Here is a 19,701-nt window from a genome sequence, read left to right as displayed (position 1 = left end):
GTAAATAGGGAAGGGTGGAGGGCATGAATGGGGATGGGGAAAAAATAAGAACCAAGATGCAGTATGTAAAGGTACAATTCCCAATGAGAAATGTAATTGTGTTGTATACCTACAATGTACCAATAAAAGAATTTAATTAAAAAAAAAGAGAGATCGAGTCTCATTTCCTGCCCTTGGATTTGGACTGACTTTAGTGACTGCTATAACCAATAGAAGGCAGTGTGAACAATGCCGTGTGACTTGCAGGTCTAGGTCAAAGACTATGATTCTCTGGGACCACAGGCTCCCTTGACATAGCACTCCCTTTGGAACACAGCTGTTACACTATGAGAAAGCCTGGTATCATATGGCAGAGGCAACACAGGCAGTCCTTTGATTCAGGAGCCAAATATGTAAGTAAAGAAGCTTCCAGACGATTTCAGTCTGCAGTCCTTTGAATCATATTCAGGGAATCAAGTCTTCCCAGTTGTAGCCTCACATGTCATGAACAAAGGCAAACTATCCTTGCTGTATCCTAATTTCTGCCCCATAAAATGCATGAACATAACACAATGGTTGTCATCATATGCCAGTAGGTTTGGCATATGTAAACAATAAAACAATAGAATATTGGAATGTTATATGTGATTGCATTTGATTATAAATAATTTATAAATATAGAATAAAACTTGAATGTACTTCTTTCTAATCCTGCCCCAAATGCTGATCACTTTCAGAGGGAATGATGGTCATTGGTACTTAATTTCTAACTTAAAAATTTCTAAAAGGATGAGACTATGTCTTTTTCACCTTTGTAACTTCAAGTTCTATGACACTTTCTGTCCAAACAGGTATGTAGAAAGTTCAGTTTACCAAACTGATAATGAGAAAAAGCTGACAATAGGAGAACTTATCCTAAGATAATATATCTATGATATTTTATAAGATAAATCATTTCTGGTATTCTAAAGGGAGATGCTACATGAATAATGATATTTCTTTGACTGCTTTTGAGTAGTAAAATGATACACAAATTCATGGCTAGTATTAATGATGTTATACACACACCTACCATTGATAATTTATGATGGTAAATAATGGAAATGAAATGAAGCACGAGAATAGACTCACGTTAGTGCTTCAGAGTAATTATAATGAGGTGTAACTCCCAGAAACTTCTGGACTTCATCCATCACAGTAGCTGGGTCAGATCTCAGCTGCTGTCCATCAACAATTAGCAACTGTGAAGTCAAAAATAGTCACCTTATGAAGAACAAAACTAAATTGAATGGACTGAGCTGCCTCCCTTGACCTGGTATGGCATTAAATTAGGTCAGTTTGAACAGGAAGAAAATGTGCATTACTTAGAACACAGTTAGTTGTTTATGATTCTTGCATCCTTCTACATTAACAATAATTGAAGTTTGGCATAGGCAATTGTTTATGTGTCTGTGTGCATTATTAAGTTAAAGCCCTTAACTTCTTTACTCTATATGAGAAATAAAGATGGACACTCTCTTGATTTTTCCAACTGTAGGATGATTGGATTAACTAGCCAGCTAAATCCCATGAGCTAACCTTGGAGACATGGGCTTAGAAATAATGATCATTCAGATGATGATCCATCTGTTCTTCCAAACCATGACAAGGGATAGGGGAAAATGTTGGTTCCTGACTTTATGACCTTCTTTCATTACCCTAGAATATCAGATTTGCCTGAGGGATGTTTAATAAAAAAGTCAATGCTGAAGTCTACTTGCTGAGGCTTTAACTTTCCCTTGAATGATAATGAACACTTATCTTTCCTGAAATCTTTTGTCTGTTTCTATCCCATATTTCTGGAGCTGTTATAGCACTTCCCATCATGTCAGACTAGTGCATGAGCTCTTTCCATCCTTAGACTGGTGCCATAACACAGACAGCAAGTGGGAATCTGCACATTGAGTTCTGCAAACTGTGTCCAAGGAAGTGTTCTACTAGTCATTGATAATTGCTACCTAAAAATCTTGTGACATCTCTTTTCAGAGAAAGTCTTACTTTGAGGCCAGCTGGTATTAAAAAGAAGATCCCAAGAATGTGTTTCAGAGCCATTTAACACTACTTTAAATAACAGTGAAATTAAACCAGGCATGGTGGTACACACTTGTAATCCCAACACTCAGATACTGAAGTAGGAGGATCCCAAGTTTGACCCCAGCCTAGGCAATTTAGTGACTTAGTGAAACTCTGTCTCAAAATTAAAAGGGTTGGGGATATAGTGGAGTGTGAAGGCTCTAGGATCCATCTCCAGTATGAAAATAATTAGTTGAATTAAAAATGTAGAAATCCACATTTCTTTTTTCATTATCATTGTCTCTGATGATAAATTGCTATCTGTGGAAATGTTGATTCACATTTTCTATTTGTCAGAAAGACACAATCATGATGTAATAAACAGCAAACATTAATTTCAGAGGATTACCTGAGAAGTAGCAAAATAGGTTAACCATCTTTCAATATGGATTGCATACCATCCCGGTACAAGGCATCTCCTCTGCAAAGTTTTTAAGTCAGATGGGGCCCAATGTCCTGTTGTAATAACTTCGTAGAAATTAAACCTCAAGGCAGCTGGATCTTCATGTGATCTCTGGTGCTGCGAACAAAAATGTCAACAGTAAAGTTGTCTTTTTAAATGTTTTGTGGAGGTGTGTGTCTATTTCACAAAATAATGTTAAAAATTAATTCCTTTTAAAAGATGATAATGGATTTGGTAAAAATTGCATGTGTTTCAAATGGGCATTAACACATTAACTTTATTAGGTAAATACTTTAAAGCCTTCTGTATATATCAAGTGATATGAAGATAAGATTGTGATTATATTTATAGCTAAAGTGTTTAGGTTTAAAGCAGAGACAGAATGGAAGGACATTCTTCATGTGTCTGTTTACCAGTGAAATAATATGAAGGAGCAGATAAACCAAGCTGGATGAAAAGAGATTTGGACGGGCGGGAGTGGGTTTAAGTATGATTTGGACTCTTGTTTCATTACAACTTCTCCTGCAAGGTTCTGACACTTCCTCAGTTTCTCTGTGTAGCAGGTGCTCCAGGTATGAGAAAGCAGATGTCTATCCTAATGCTTGTTTAACTGTCATATTTGTGTTGCTGTTGCCCACGATCCTTTTGCTCTTCAACTAATACTGCTAATTTCCAAATGTAGCTTCGCTCCTAATTTCAGTACCAGTTCTGAGTATTTCATACCAAACCATCATTGGTCAAGCAGTAGAGAGCCCAACTCAATGTAAGATGAATTTAACATCAATGAAATTTAACAAGCATCACATTAGGCATCTTTATTAGATTAGGCATCTTTCTAGAACAAAGAACAGAAATATATCCCAGAGACAAAAAGGCATAAGTATGACACACTCTTTGTCTTCAAAGAAATCAAATCCAGTGTAAAAGAGGCCAGAGTAATAGATTGTAACAAAGACATATATTTAAGTAGAGGTATAAGTTTTCCCTTTATGGTAACCAGGCCATGAAAGATTAGTTTTGACTGACACATGAAAAGACCCTTTTCAATGGCCAAAGTTATTGAGCTAAAATGTCATGAGAAAGATTTTGATAATTAGGAAAGAGTAAACAAATGTGGAAACTAAGAAAACCTTATTATATTAGGTAATTCTGAGTGAGGATGGATGAAGTGTGTGGGGTTAAGTGAATTGGTATTGTGTGATATCTAAAAGTAAGTATGAAGAAAATTTAGTGAAGCATAAGGATGGAAATATACTGGGGCCTGATACCATTGTATAGTAATAGGCCGGGTGTGCTAGCTAGAAGCAACATAAAGAAAAGAAATAACAATGATTCAAGCAATGGTGAATGGTTAAAGAGTAACTAGTAGTGGTAGATTGGTGGGAATAATAAAAGTCTTATTATTGGTCATTTATTGACTTGCTGAATATATACAGATTACATAATCTGCTGAATTATGCTAAATATATACAAAAACATAATTCACTCAATAAAATGTATAGAATTACATAACTTAAATAAGAATTAGAAATAATTACATGCATATAGTATAAATAATGCAAAATTTTTTATTATAAGCAGTGAAAATATGGAACTGTAGTTAATCTGTTCTACAGTGACTTATACCAGTTTAGCACCAACTTTTCTTCATTTTCCTGAACCTAAAAAGATTAGCATAAAAATATGACCAGGAAGTCACAAAGGGACATATTTTATGGGAAAAATAGCACTTTAGTTCCTCTGTGAGGTCCATTATAAAAATGTGGGGTAGAAATTACAGTGGCAGGTGACATTTGTAGGAGTTTCTGAATTACACCTGCTGAGCTTTGGATTTATGGTATTTACTGAATAGACAGGACTAGCTAAGGAATAGGCTACATTATTTTGAAATGTGGAGCACTTTGGAACCCTATGCTCAGCAACATGGCAATAAAAAGGACTATCAGAAAAAATAATTCCTCTTAAGCCTGTATTTTCAAAGAATTCATTTGAAAAATTAGGCACAAAGAAGCACTCACTTCATATAGATTTTATTTTATTTAAATGATTTAATCTATGTGAAAATCAGATTTATTTTAATCCACTCTAAGGAATGATAATGCTTTCTGCTAGAAAAATCTTCAACATTTGCTCCAAATATTTGAATTCAAAGCTTTTAATTAAAAACATTAACATCTTAATGCTTTTGGAATCTTTAAAGAATAAATTTACCTTTCATTGAACATGAGTTTTTGTAAAGTGAGAAAAACATATTTTTTGTATCTTGTGGAAAATACTGATTCATGCATCCTGATTAATGAATCTTGTTTCCAGTTCAAGTGTTGCACTGGGATAACCAAATACTTTTAATCCTAATTTGCAGTGTCATATTTTTATCTACCAGTAATGCATATTTTTGAAGAAATTTAGAAAAGAAAAAGAAGCCAAATTTAAAAAAAATATTTGTTATTTTATATTCCTAAAATTCTGTTTTAATCTTTTCATTTACTTTGCAATTGTTTTCTATATGCATTAAATGCACACATATACAAAATGCACTCATGCATTTGGGATTTATATATATATGTATACATATATATGTGTATATATATGTATATGTGTGTGTATATATATATATATATATATGCACTATTATCATCATAGTCCAAGATCACCAATTTTAATTAAGCTATCACTGCTATAAGCAATTTTATGTTTCTGTGGTCAAATTCATCCCACTCACTGCAATGATTTCAATCCACTTACCCTTTTCTCTTTTCAAAATGCTACCTCCCTAAACAATTGCTCTACTTTTCATCAGGTTAACTCCTTCTAGACATCTCTGAGGACAGACCATCATAGTCACTGTGATTTCTCTATGTCAGGGCTTTAAGTTCACCAGCATTTACATCCATCCTGTCTTCTATTCCTCAAATTTCAACCCAGGGTTTCTTAGACAGATGCTCACTAATAGGATCTGGTATAATCTATGAGGTTAGATCAACAAAAGATGGCCTCTTTATTTTCAGTAATCTCTAAATGGAATTCACCTTTTCCTTTAATTGTGAATATGGACAATAAACAAAATAATTCATGAATCTGTGATTTTGCTGCCATTAAAAATGAGTTATTTTTATATCACATGAATGGTTTTTCAGATATATAAAGATGTTAAAATTCTAATAGTGTAAGATTTGCCTTTAGAACTTGTCATTTAATGGCTTAATGAATAAGAATATCACTAGTTTAAAAATATTCTGCAAATTACATTTTATAAGTTGTTTTGTTCTCAATTCTATGTATTTAATTTTGTTTTATGATATATTTCTGTTTATTCAACTATTTACTATAGCCATTCTTTCCTGAAACTTCACAGGGTTGATTGGTCACTTTCTCTCCTGAGCCTTTAATTTTTCTTTTTCTTTGGAATTACTCCATTTTAATTCGAATCATCACCACTATACAAGTTTACAGTGAACTCATTTCAACTCCTATGAAATAAGCCTATGTCTTGTTTTTCCCCTTCAAAATCACACTTTTGGAGTCATTTGCAAAGACTGCTACTATTCCTTTCTCCCTCTTACTTGATCCTCAGCCAGATGTACCTGGCTTTGTTGTTGAGGCCTTCTTTGTCTTTCAATCTAATGAAAATAACTTGAGCTTTGTTTTGCTTGATTGTCTGATTTCTTGGGATTTTGGCAGTGTTATAGCCTGCATTTGTCCTCCTCTTGGAGTTAATGTCTCTGCGAGCCTGGATTTCTTCTACTCTGGCTGTATTTGTTTGTCTCTCTTGCTGCCTCATCCTACTCTGCACTCTAAACTTTCTCCTTTGATGATTTTACTATGTGTGTGACCATGGCTTCATGTTTATGATTCACAAATTTCTGTTTCCACCTCAGATATCATCCCAAAGTGCCAGCTAACTCTGCTGTTCCTTCCCATTAAGGTAGGGATCTATGTGACATGATTGTTATTTCTGAAGCCTTCTATTTCTCACCACACTAGAGACCTCCTGTGTTCTTCTCCAGTGCTTCTTGTTGCATGGGAACATGTGGCCATTACCCAGTCGCCTAGGTTGGAAGGAAACTTGGTTATCCTTGATATTTCCTCACCAACTTCTAATTGATTTCTATCCCTAAACACTCAATAATACCTTTTATTTCCTTCAGTTTCTACTTAGTCTCTGTCTAGTGGATCTCCATTTCTCAGTCTCAGGCCTACTACCATAGCCTTTACTTTGACTTTACTTTTACTTTGACAAATGAGTGACGCTTTGTCCTACTCTGGTCCTTTATTTAAACAGCAAATAATATACAGGCATGACTGAGTTCCTGCCACTAGGTAATTAAATGAATGGGTCACTAAATGAGTAATTGTGTATACATGTAAATTACAATATTCAGAACAAAGAAATGGCAAAAGGAATTTCTAACTTGATTACTTTACTTTTATTTGCATAACTCTTACATGTTGTACCATGATGTTTAATAGTACATAAAATCACAAAATTGTACTATATAGTACAAACAGCAAAAATTACAGTACTGTATAAACAAAGTGTACTGTCCTTAAAAAAAGACATTGAGGGTCTATCAACAAGATGTACCTAACTGTACAAAAAAAAAAAAGATGGGTCATAAGTCTGAGTGGTGGGTTTTAAGTCCAAAGAGTGTGCCTTGGTTGTAAGTCCACAAAGTTGTTAAACAAATAGGTCATTAAATGAGGAAAATCTGTAATGCTTAAAAGGAAATCTGGTCATCACACACTGGTTACCATTTTCAAAGGATTTTTATTGCTCAAAAATTGAATGTAAATGAAAACTACACTGAGGTTCCAGCTTACTACAGAAAAAATGACTATCATCAAGAAATCAAATAATAACAAATCCTGGAGAGGCTGTGGGGAAAAAAACCCTTTTACATTTTTGTTGAGAATGCAAACTAGTAAAACCATTATGGAGATCAGTATGGGGATTTCTCAAAAAACTAAAAATAGAAATTCCATTTGACTCAGCTATTCTTCTACTAGGCATTTTCCTCAAAGTATTAAAGACATCATATTACAGCCCATGCACACTCATGTTTACAGCAGCACAATTAATAATTGCTAAATCTTGCAAGCAGCCTATATCAATCAGCTAATGAATGGATAAAGAAAATGTGTTACTTATACACAACAGAGCACTACTCCACTATAAAGGAGGATAAATTTGAGTCATTTATAGGAGAATGGATGTAGCTTGAATCCATAATGTTAAGCCATTTACCATGTGCTTATTAAAGATGCCCTCCTTAGATACTGACTTTTACTTTTGTTAAATTTTTATATGGCAATATTTTACATGCTTATAATTATTGATACAATCTATTAATTCTTTGATGTATGCTTTTTTGTTTATGATTGGAAGTCCTTGTCCAATTTGGTATGAGTTAAATATTCAACTTTTCTTATGCATTGTTTTGATTTAGTTTACATATTTTTTTCTTTTTCTTTTCTTTTTTTTTTTTGGTACTGGGGATGAAACTCAGGACCTTACACTTGCGAGGCAGATGCTGGAACCACTGAGCTAAATCCCTGGCCCTAGTTTACATATTTTTACACTTGACCCTTCAGTGTGTCTGGGCTTTGTTTTGATGATTTACCATCACCTACATTCAAGCTACAACTGAATGCTTTTAGCAGTATTTTCCTTTTCTCATACCTGATACCATGAATAAGCTCTGTCTGAAGGGTTGATGAGGATGGTGATGATCTTGGCTTTGGGGACAAGAGATGCAGCTCGCTTGGGGGCATCTTCTGAATGGAAGTAATTAGCACTCTTCTCGAATAGAAAGTCATTAGTAATGTTGGATGGAGTAGGGAAAGAGTTCATATACCTGAAGGCAGAGAGAGATAATTAACCTGAGATATTTTTTCTCACCATTTTCTGCTAAGAAGTAGTTTAAATGTTTTTACATTCATTTATACCAGTTTGTAATTATTCTGCTATAAAGCAGTTCAAATAGTGGACATTTCATACATTTTAAATATGATTAAAAAACCCCCAAATATTCTTGTTCTATGACTCATTTTGGGCATAGAAAGGAGTGAAATGAAATGAGTAGGCTGATAAGGAACAAACAGAAAATACTACAGATTTGAAATGATATTCTGTGCTACTGAAAGCCAAATCCAGAAATATTGTTTACTCCTGGCAAACAAAAATTATATCATCTTGCTTAACTGATATTTTAAAATAGAAATGTGCTTGCAAATTTGAATGCAGAAATTCTTAAGGTAAGATTAAAGTTCTCAAGACAGAAAGACATGTAAGTCAAAATAGCTATAAAATACTAAACAGATTAAGGAATAGCTGTTCTCCTTTTTGACTTCTGCATAATTTGTGGTATATGTAGCAATATGAGCATATTATAGTCTATCTAGAGTAATTAAGCAGATATTTCCTGCCAGCTGATCCTGTGGTGCCTTGGTAGGTTTACTCCTCCATATGCTGTCAGAACATTCCTCTGTGCGTAGATTTGGGAATCAATATGTTCTGAGGTTAATTTAGTACAAGGCTTTAATTATGTGTGTAACCCTCCTTATAGCTCATCACTTCTCTAACCCTCAAATGTTCTAGAAATAAATAATGGGAGCAATTAAGAATTCATATAAGACTCTTATTTTCCTCTTTGACATTTGTTATTATGTTTCCCAAATGTGGAGTGCTGAAGAATCTCATCTATATTCCTGCTTAACAATCTATGTTCCATTTGAGCTCACAGATCAGGGAAAATTACTGTTCTGTCTTTAATAGCTTGTGTGCAATTCCAAATCTCTTTTAGACTTTTGAGAGTACTTTAGGGTAGTAATACTCTAGATGTAGAGTGGATACATCTACTCATGACAGGGAGCCAGAGCTGCTTACTGGGATTGCCCTTACCTGACTCTGATGCTAGCTATATATAAAAAGAATAGGTCTTTCAAGGAAAACAGATATACGTGATGATGGCATACAAAGTTACCACAAATGTGCATACTGGGGAACTTTTCCTTAAGTGAAATTTGTTTTACATACCTGGGAACTAAAATTAAAATCAAGACCATATTTTCATGGAAAACAGGGAGAGAAGTAGAACAAAAATCACCAGAGTAAAGATCATGTCCAATATAAAATTTATTCAATTTTATAGAAAATATTATGACTTTAAATTTTTCATAATTTATCAAGTGCTAATTAATATTTCTTTCATGTGTGCATGTGCCTAGAATTGATATGGTTTTGGAAATGCTCTGCTGTTATTTGCATGACAAATATCAGCATACATTGTAACACAACACATACTGTTTATGTGGTTAATGAAGACACATGTCACACAGTATAAAATTAGCAGTGTACTGATTTATTTGTTTCCTCAAACATCACTGTGAAGACAAATTATGTGTTTAATAAAAAATTAGGCACTGTAAAATAATAGTGGGTTTAAGGAGAATTTTAAATATTCTTATGAATAATTCTGATGAAAAATGTCCTATAATGTTATTTATTCAATCATATTAACTTACCAGAAAAACATTATCATTATTGCATTATCCAAATCAAATTATATGCAACACTGATTAAACAAATCATCATTATAAATTAATTTCTAATTCACTGTGGTGGAGTTGAGCATAACAAAATTATACTGTAATTATGCAGATGTCATGTATATATCTATGATTGCCGAGTAGTGGTAGAGCACGTGTTAATAATAAAGTTTATTTTTCATTATTTTTCTTACCAGTCAATTCCTTTGTGATAGTTGTTGCCATTAAAGAATTGAACTTCTTCAAATGTTTTGGGGCTGGGAAGATTGCTGATGATGGAAGGATGCATAAGAAGAAATAAGTAAAGTGCAGTTGTCCCTATTACAGAAAAAGAAGGTAAAGGATATATGATAATAAAAGAAGAGACAAAATATCATATTGTTCAAAAAGCAACATAGAGAAGACAATATTTTTAGTGTCAAAATATTTTCTTTAGCATCCATTAGGTACATTTCATATGGTAACAATCTAATTATTCTTATATTTGTCTATGTGGTTCTATTTACCTAAGTATGAGATTTAATATCAGTATGTAGCCAAAGTTTAGCAGATCCACAGTGATATGATTCAGGTTCTCTTCTGGAGTCAAGTGAGTGGCTAAAGCTTGAAGGTCATGAGGTATCTCTACTTTTATTTCTAGTATTAGGCATGGTATCTGAAACTGGTGAGTTCTCAGCACCATTTAAATTTAGTTCAAGTAAGTGAAGCTGTTCAACAGATGGTAATGTGTTACCCTTTGTATAGCCTTGGAGTAATGATTGGTGATAACTATTGATTAAAAATACATGTGATGGGGCCAGGGACTTAGCTCAGTGGTTCTGCTGCCTGCCTCACAACTGCAAGGTCCCAAGCTCGATCCCTGGTACCAAAACAAAACAAAACAAAAACAGGTGTTACTCTCAATAAAATGAATCCCCCTGTGAAGTTGGGTCAAGTACAAAAGTAATAAAAAGATTATTCGAATATGGGCATGAGTAGCTGAAGGAAAGAAAGGAACAATGGATTTAGATATATGAAAACAACTAGAATGGGTGGCTTCTAGTTAACAGTGTGGCAAAAACTAAGAAGTGCCCTAATGAGAGAGTTATTTACTAACTCAAAAAAACTTTTTGGAGAATAACAATTATAGAATCAAATCATAAAATCTCAAGTTTTGAAAAAATGAAGAAAGAATAGCTTAAGAACTGCTTAAGAACTGAATTAGACCAGTGAGAAAATCACCTCAACTATGCTGGAAAATACAAGTGTAGAAGTTATGAAGGATGAGTGGAGTTTTAAAGAACCAATCTGATTTGTTCTTGAAATAATAAGAATTCAAAAAGTAAAAAATATGACCAAGGAACAAACATTTCCCAGGGAGAGGACATGAACTAGAGACAGCGTAGTAGCTGGAAGGGAGCATGGAATCCAGAGGGGTCTTTTAAATGTTTTTTTCTTTAAGCTGAGGGCTCTGTAAATGTATTTAAATTATGATGAGAAGGTGATACTCTTAAGTGAAATAAATAGGACACACACGTGTAGATACCAAATAGTTTCTCTAGTGTGAGAAACTGAAAGTGTAAATAAGGACTAAAAGGTATAATAGATAATGTGAAAAAGGAAGAAAAGGGGCAAAGGGGAAGGGGAAGTGGGAGGGGTAGGGGAAAGGAAAGAAGGGAATGAGATTAATATGAGATAAGGAAAAAATGGAAACAAAGTCTTTGTAAATAGGGAGGAATGGAGGGGTTGAAGGGAGGGCAGAGGAAGGGGGAAAAAGAAGAACCAAGAGAGATTATGTAAAGGTGCAAATTTCCAATGATGAATATCATTATATTGTATACCTAAAATGTACCAATAAAGTTAATTTAAAAAAATAAATTATGATGAGAATGGAGAGGGTCAAGGAGGGAGTAGGAACTACAAGAGAGCTGAGAAAATTGATAGTTTAATATTCTTAAAATATTGGATACAGACAGATTCAGGGCAGAAACAAAAGATTATTTTAGAATTATTGCTGAATATCCATTAGCTTCCCTCAGAACTACGAAGCAATGTTTAATCGCACCGATGGTTGTGGAATTGTACCCAGTTCTCTCCAGGGATACAGATAGGCAAAGCTTTTATGTTCTGACCCTTATACTTCCATGCTGCTGGGAGCTGGAGGGCATCAGGAGTCCTCCAACAGGGAGGAGAGCAAAAACACTTCCAACCAGGGACAGCTGACATGTGACTTCATATTCATATTATCAGGCTCAAAATCAAGACTTACTACCTCAAAATGTATTTACATTTTATTATCACCTATGTTTTCATCATTTTTATCCAATTTCTTTAATATAAATATCTTGTGAAGGAAGAGAAAAGTCTTCAGATTTTGTCCTATTCTAAGAGGAACCCTCCTTATCCTTTTCTCTTTAGTTTTATGTACCAAAGCAAGCCAGCCAAATCATGAAAAGATAATACTGACAATGGAAACATCAACTTTCCGGAAGTTTTAAGGCCAATGAATGATGCTTTGAGAATTACTGTGGTAAATTAAACTCTCTTAGAAAAATCCTCTTTTGCACTAGTAATAGTGAAATTTGACTCTGAAAGATGAAGGATGCAGAGCTGTTGGAAAGAACACAGGAAGAGTATGGTTTAAACTCTGAGTCCTCTAGATGCAGGGCAACCATCAAGTCTGAGCTTTTGCCCCTTCTTTGCTCTCATTCAATGGCTCATTTTCACCAACAAGAATCCTCCTAATATTCAGAAATATTCTTTCCTTCCCACATCACAGCAATCAAGAGAATAGGAGTTTGAGGAGCACTTTTGCATATCTTGCTTGCTAAAAAGAATGCATGCACAATGTTTAAGTTGTTGAAAGGCAACTACATTTAATGCCAGATTGTTAGTGTTTATCTGTGACACCCTCCAGGGATTTTACAGTCTCTGGCAGTGGTGAAAGCTTTGCCAACTAAAGCAATATGAGAAACAAAATATAACTTCAGATGTCTATGAGTGAATTTAAAAATTATTACAATCATTTTATATTAGAATATTTTGTGGCACATAAAATATTATCATCCAATTGCTTTGTTTTAGCTTGTTTTCTTATTTATCTTGGGAAAGCCAAAACCAGCTAAGAGCTTTATCATTGCCATACTGGTAGGTCAAATATTAAAATCTCAAGGTATAATGTATTGTTTTCATAAGTACAGACAACAAGGAGGGAAAACAGATTCATAGTTACTAACCTGTAATTTCCTAGTAGAACTAAGAAGTAATAATGCTATTGTGCTCCCAACCTTTAAAATGATCTACTTACAGTATTACTGATATCTTCATTGGGGCCAAGCTTATTTACTACTGTGGCTGTTTCTTTTGTGTTATGGTTTGGCCACTCTCTGTTGAAAGGCTTCTAGTCAAAAGTAGTGAATTCAAAATGCAGCAGCTCAATAAAAATTTTAATTAATCAGAACATGAGCAAAGTGTATAAAACTGTCACATACTGAAGAAAGTATAAAATATTCTGATAGAAATTGTCATCTCTGGTGAAATGACTCTCCTTTACTCCATTCTTACACAGTTGTCCTTCAGTGCATGAGAAAATACCAAGGAAAAAGTATCTGCTGAACTTTAGATATATCAAAAATATGTCTAAACCATAGTCAGACTCAGTGATTATTGTTTTGAACCCCCCACACATGTAAAAATATGTGAAAATAATTATGATAGTGGCTCTGAACCAAAATAGGCTGATGTGCATTTAAATCTGTCCAAATCACTTAGAAAAGTGAACTAGAAAGTTAATTAGGGAAAGCTGCCAAAAGCAAAAATTGAAAATCAGATGGAACAATTGTGACAAAATTTTCAGAAATTTGGCATATGTTATGGTTTTGATTTAAAACATTCCCCCAAAGTCTCCCATGTTTGGAAAGTGATTGGATTACTGGGTGCTATACTTGCCAGTGGATTCACCCATTGATGACTTCAGTAGCTGAATGTGCTGCTGGGAAGTGGGGCCTGGTTGGAGATGGGTTACTGGGGTTTGACCTAGAAGGGTGTATTCTTTTTCTTGGCTCCTCCCTTCACTCTCTGCTTCATGGCTGTCAAGGGTTGAGCATGTTTTCTTCTGCCATGACCCTTTGCTATCCTGTTTTTCCCTTGGAGCCAGGTAACCACGGACTTAAACCATCAGCAAAATAAACCTCTTCTAAATTATAGGTGTCATGTATTGTGTCACAGTGAAAGGAAAGTGATGAAGACAAGGTATGTGTTGGAAAGGTTTAAAATCTATTGTTAAAGTGTAATCAATTGTTAAGTCTAATCGATGACAACATTAAGGTCCTCTTGAGGTTTGTGACATAAAGATGCTTAATGAGGAAGAGAAGCAGTTTAATAATGAACTTGCATGAATGCCTAGGGATTTCACAACAAAAAACCTAATCTAATAATTCCATTCAAAGATATGCTGCCTAATACAAAAAAAAATAGCACACAATTCACTATCCTTACCTGTTTTTTGTGGCCCAATTACAAGGAATTTTGGTAAGTGGTCGCAAGTTTTCTCCCTGGACCAGATGTCTTTGTGTCGTTTATCATCACATGGATTCTGCAAGAAGGAAGAGTAACAGATCTTACTATGTGTTGAATGATTGTCTTTATTCCCTAACAATTATTTTAAAGACAAAATCAAATTCTTGTCTGATTCTCTGGAGCTAGAAGTTAGATCCTGTTCTGGTTCTCTGATTTCTAAATCCTTTCCTTATGAAGTGATAGGCACCTCTACTTACCTCCAGGCTGTAGCTCAGTGTGGGATCAATCCTGCTGTCACCTCTCCAGTTGGATGAGCTACTAGGCCCTGAGTTACTGCTCCCTTTGTGGGTTTAGGTTTTATATCTGTAGATCAGAAGTCCTAACTTAGCCTAGTCTTACCAAGGTTTCATAGCTTATTTTCAATTTTAATGTTTTCTGCATTGAAACATCTAAATATTAGAGGCCAAATATTTTGTTATTCTCTATTCAATGTGAGTTTCTCTGATGAATATTTCTTAAAATAGTACTTGACAAATGAGCTGTTTGTAGTTTTGATTCTTTTGACCATTTTGCCAAATATAGGTGCTGGAAAATCAAACTTCTCAATATTTTACTGCAGCACAAAATACATATGTATGCAGTTAAAAATAGAAAAATCTATCAAGAAATGTTTTTCATACTCAAACTTCCAATGTTTGATTAAAGAAGCCAAAAAATAAATCTTCTATTTCATTTTACTTAATTTGTTTAATCTCTTCCTTTACTGTTTTCAAATTTTGTTTTAAAAAGAAGAGATAAAAGGCACTAAAAGAAAAGAAACTGTTATTAAAATCTTTTTCTCAAAATAGTATTGTTATCATATTATTGTCATTTGAGAAGACATCCTACCTACTATGTTATGGAGCCTAGTATCAAACTCTGGGACTCAAGGAGATCCCTTGCCTCAGCCTCCTGAGTAGCTAGTACCACAAGCATGCTCCACTATGCTTAAAATACTATTTTAGCAATTTAAAAAATATGCTTGAGAAAAATTATTTTCTTCAAATAACATTTAACTTTAAAAAAATAATGTTTTAATGCTCTAATGCTTATTTTTCATAGTATCATTTTACAGACTAAATGGAATTGGATCATCTGGATATTTTGTAAAATCAAATGTTGCCCTCTTATACTGATGACACGATGTTAATGGGACCTGATAAGTAACAAAAGGCAAATATTGTGGCTGCCTTGATAAGACACACACAATTCAGAGGGGAGAGGGCAATCATTTGAAATTTCAGGAGTCTGCTGTACCCTGAAGATTCAGAAGTGCAAACATCTATATCACACTGAGACCTCTTGTCCATACCAAAGTGTCAGTGAAAACACCAACTCTTACTGCTAAGAAGAAAGCATAATGCTTGTTTAGGACTTTTTGGATGCTGGAAGCAGCATATTATTGCAGTAGAGAATTGTGCTCTGAGAGATTAATTGAGTGACACAGAAAGCTTTGAATGGAGCCTAGAGCAAAGCCAGAGGTTAGGTAAAGCTCAGGTAGAAGCCACCCTCACACTTGGGTTGTACATCATAGAAGACCTGGGATACTATGGCATCTTTGCCAGGTGGAGTTTCTGGCAAGCCACTGAAGAGAAATCCCATGTATAGAGAAATCCCCTAAGGTTCTGCAGCAAAATATGTCATCTGAAGCAAATAATTCAAACAACAGCTTCAGATATGCTGCTGGGCTCTAGAAGAGTGTTTGTGATCATGTGGTCATAACCACCCATCATGAATTGGTACTGACAAACTCACCAAATCTTCTAAGGTCATTGTAATACAGTAGAGATACACTTGGTATTCTGGGATTGGTCTCGAGCTGACCTTTGCCTATAAGTGGCCTAGGTTCCTATGTCACATGACACCTTTCTTCTAATGCCTCTCCATCAGCTATTTCTATAGTTTTGTGATAGGTTTCCTATAAACTGTTCATAAATAAGGAAAACCCAAGTTGGTTTGTGAATGGGTTGACTCATTTGTTAGTTAAATTCTATGGACCCTAATACACTATTGTCTTACTTGGAGGTGGATAGTAGTTCTAAAATGGTGGTTGATGGAAACCTTCTAACTAGCAGACTTTTGGGCAGTGTACCTGGTCTTTTTTTGTTTTTTCTTTTCTTTCTTTCTTTTTTGAGATAAAGTCTTATTATGTGGTACAGGTTGACCTTGAACTTGCTATGTAGCCCCAAACACATGATCTTTCTGCCTTAGTCTCCCAAGTGCTAGGATTACAAATAAGCATATATCACTATGACTGTTTGTTTGGTAGTCTAGTAGCCAAATGTAAGGATGTGACAGACTAATCAGTAGCGATGAAAACCATAGGACAGGTTGGTCAGGCAACTTGGAAAACCAAGCTAAGATTAGTGCTACTACGTTATAAGGAAAAGGCATGTGGATAGAGTTATAAGAGTTACATAGAGTTTGTTCTTTATTGTACATGAAGGTACACCAGTGGAAACCAAATGGAGAAGTGCTAAACACCAAATGGACAGTGTGATTCAACTAGTTCCGGACACTACCAGGGATGAGTGTCTTTTTCTCACTAACGCAGTGCTGATATAAAAAGCTCATTAGTGAAGCAGTCATGGTCACAAAATGGAAGTGATGCATAAGCCTCCTTCCCTCAACTCTGCTCTAGTTAGTGCTGTGCCTAGATGTTTACCTGACAGAAACAGAGATATTTTCTAAGTCCCAGAAATAGTAGTATCCTGTCACATAGTGTAAAATTGATAATATTAGACAGTTCCATCCTGAAAAGCATAGTGATTCATCAAGGTAAGGCTTGACATGTATTGAAAGTATTAGTTCTCTTTCTCTGCCCACACAGTCTTGGTCATCACAGAGTGATGGGCTCACAGGGTGTCTGACTCATTGACAAGTTATCTCATATAATATTCCTTCAGATAAAGGGAACCACTTTCTGGTAAAGGAAGTGTGGAAGTGGGCATTTGGCTATGCAAGTCACTGGTAGTATCAATATAGTTCACTATATAGAAGCTCCTGTGATAGAAAGACTTCTTAAAATATAGAATTGAGGGTCCAACTTGGATATCTAGTGTATTTAGTGCACTTTTTAAATTAAAAGCTATTTGATGCTGTTTCTCCAAAAGATAGTATAGTTAAGTCTAGGAATGAAGGAGTAGATGTAAGAGTGGGCCTGCTCACCATCATTCTCAATGACCTTCTTAGAGAATTTTTGCTTTTTATCCTCATGACTTTTAAGTTCCATGTGTCTAAGGCATCTAGTTCCTGGGGAGGTACTCTTTTAACAGGGGACATGGTAAGAGGATCACTGATCTGAATGCTGCAGTTGTTGCCTGGGTACTTTGGACTCTTTGTACAAATAGACCAGCAGACATGGAAATGAGTCACCATCCTTGTAGGGGTAACTGAGCTGGATCATCATGAAGAAGTAGAATAGCTGCTATATAGTAAGAACAGGGAGAATTATGTTTAGCACCTAAATAATCAGTAAGGTTACCTGGCATCTCTATACTTAGTTTAACTATAAATGAGAAAGGATCTGATCTGATAATTGCTGAGTAGGAATCAGAGCAGATTCTACCACAGTATGCTCCTTGCTTCGCAAATTAAGTTCTCTCTATTCAGGTGTAAGCCTTTTCTGTTATAATTCCTGGAGAAATTTACAAGAAGAGCATTGAAGGCACAAACTACAACTACTGCTACTATATTTGATCCTCAAACAGTATTTGACTCACCAGGGAAGCCTTGGAGATCACCAAAGCCATGAGCCAAGGGTAAGGAAAATCCAGAATCTGGGACACAGTAAGTAAGCACTGGCATTAGCTTTGGAGCCAAATGCACCAATAAGGTTACAGTTTCCTGACAGTATCTCACCTGTTAAAAGTTTCCCCAGGAATTTTCCTCTCAGAATCCTGAAAAATTTGCCTTGATGGAGTGAATATTATAAGAAATAATTGGAGATGAATGAGCAAAAGGAGTAGATCATAGCAATGTGCTTTTCTCTGCTGAAAAGGTCCTCATTTCTGGCTAATGCAGTTTCTCTACCCTCATGTCCCTCTCCCAACCTCTCAACTGTTAATGGCCTTCAATAGGGCAGAATGAGAATTGTTCTTGGCTGGCTGAGAAGAACCATCTGAAAGGCAAGTTACACTCTACATCCCTTTCCCATTCTCAGGGGCTATTTGTCCTGTGACTAACACACAGATACAAGAGACCTGCTTGCCTCAAGGTGAAGCAATTGTCTGTGACTAGGTCCTTCCCTGAAGAACAACTCAAGGCTAGACTTTGTTCTGACCACAGCCATGCTCAGAGCTTTCACTTTTTCTCTTCTGTTCCTCATTTTCCCTCATTGGTTTTTCCTGAAAGCATTTCCTTGATATATCATTTGCTACTGAGTCACTGTCTCAGACTCTGCTTCTAGATAACACTAACTATGGCAGTGACATTTGCACTCTATGAAATTAAAAAATATTCTTGATCTAAATGCATTTTCTGTCCTTAGCTGCCATTGGAAAATCATGGAAATGCAGTATAAAAAGACTAGCAAAGTATGAAGACAGCTACATCATGTTAGAATTTACTTTGAAAAAGATTAGATTATGTGTTTTAGATTTTTTAAACGAAATTCATCTATAGAAAATGCAACTAGAGGAGTTAATTACAAACCAGTAAACTCAAAGTTTCTTTTCTATTTTATGCAACTGAGATTTTATTTAATCATATCTGGTGTCTACATTTTCTACATTTCTATTTAGTATTCAGTGTTACATCTCCATAGTCCAGCTTTAGCTTTACTTTCTTAATGTGGCAGAAAAGGTTAACATAGTCTCATTTTCTTTGGTTACAATAAAACATCCTTTATTTTCTTAGCATACAGGTTGCCAGCTAGACTGTATTTCACAATGCCTAATGAATCTAGCTTTCTTAGTGTGGATAAATATCTGTTCCATGGAGTGTGAGCAAAATGATATGAAGCATCTTCTTAAGGTAGAGCTACTCTTTGTGGTTTCCCTGGTCCCACTGTCTCAGTGTGTGCCTGAGACTCAGAGGTGGAAATTGTATGTTGAAGAAGCTGATGGTCTGAGGTGCTGAATGTGGAACAGCACTGTCTGCCTTTCCTAGATTGCCTGCCTTCT

General features: G+C 35.1%; 1 protein-coding gene across 3 annotated transcripts in view; it reads right to left on the bottom strand.

Annotated features, from left to right (window-relative positions):
* Positions 1–19,701, bottom strand: part of LOC101703600 (N-deacetylase and N-sulfotransferase 4) — a 289,039-nt gene that overhangs the window by 15,644 nt on the left and 253,694 nt on the right. For all 3 annotated transcript variants that reach the window (XM_087199297.1, XM_087199298.1, XM_087199299.1), the window contains 5 exons: positions 14,519–14,615; positions 10,237–10,360; positions 8,175–8,349; positions 2,441–2,611; positions 1,111–1,220 (listed from right to left, as the gene is read on the bottom strand). In XM_087199297.1, coding sequence (XP_087055423.1) covers positions 1,111–1,220; positions 2,441–2,611; positions 8,175–8,349; positions 10,237–10,360; positions 14,519–14,615 — 677 coding nt within the window. The remainder of the gene's footprint in view (positions 1–1,110; positions 1,221–2,440; positions 2,612–8,174; positions 8,350–10,236; positions 10,361–14,518; positions 14,616–19,701) is intronic.

Source organism: Heterocephalus glaber, unplaced genomic scaffold, assembly GCF_053883595.1.
Source record: "Heterocephalus glaber isolate CG9 unplaced genomic scaffold, H.glaber_assembly_v1.0 deba00001690, whole genome shotgun sequence".
NCBI classification, from domain to species: domain Eukaryota; kingdom Metazoa; phylum Chordata; class Mammalia; order Rodentia; family Bathyergidae; genus Heterocephalus; species Heterocephalus glaber.
This window is presented reverse-complemented; position numbering and strand designations above follow the sequence as displayed.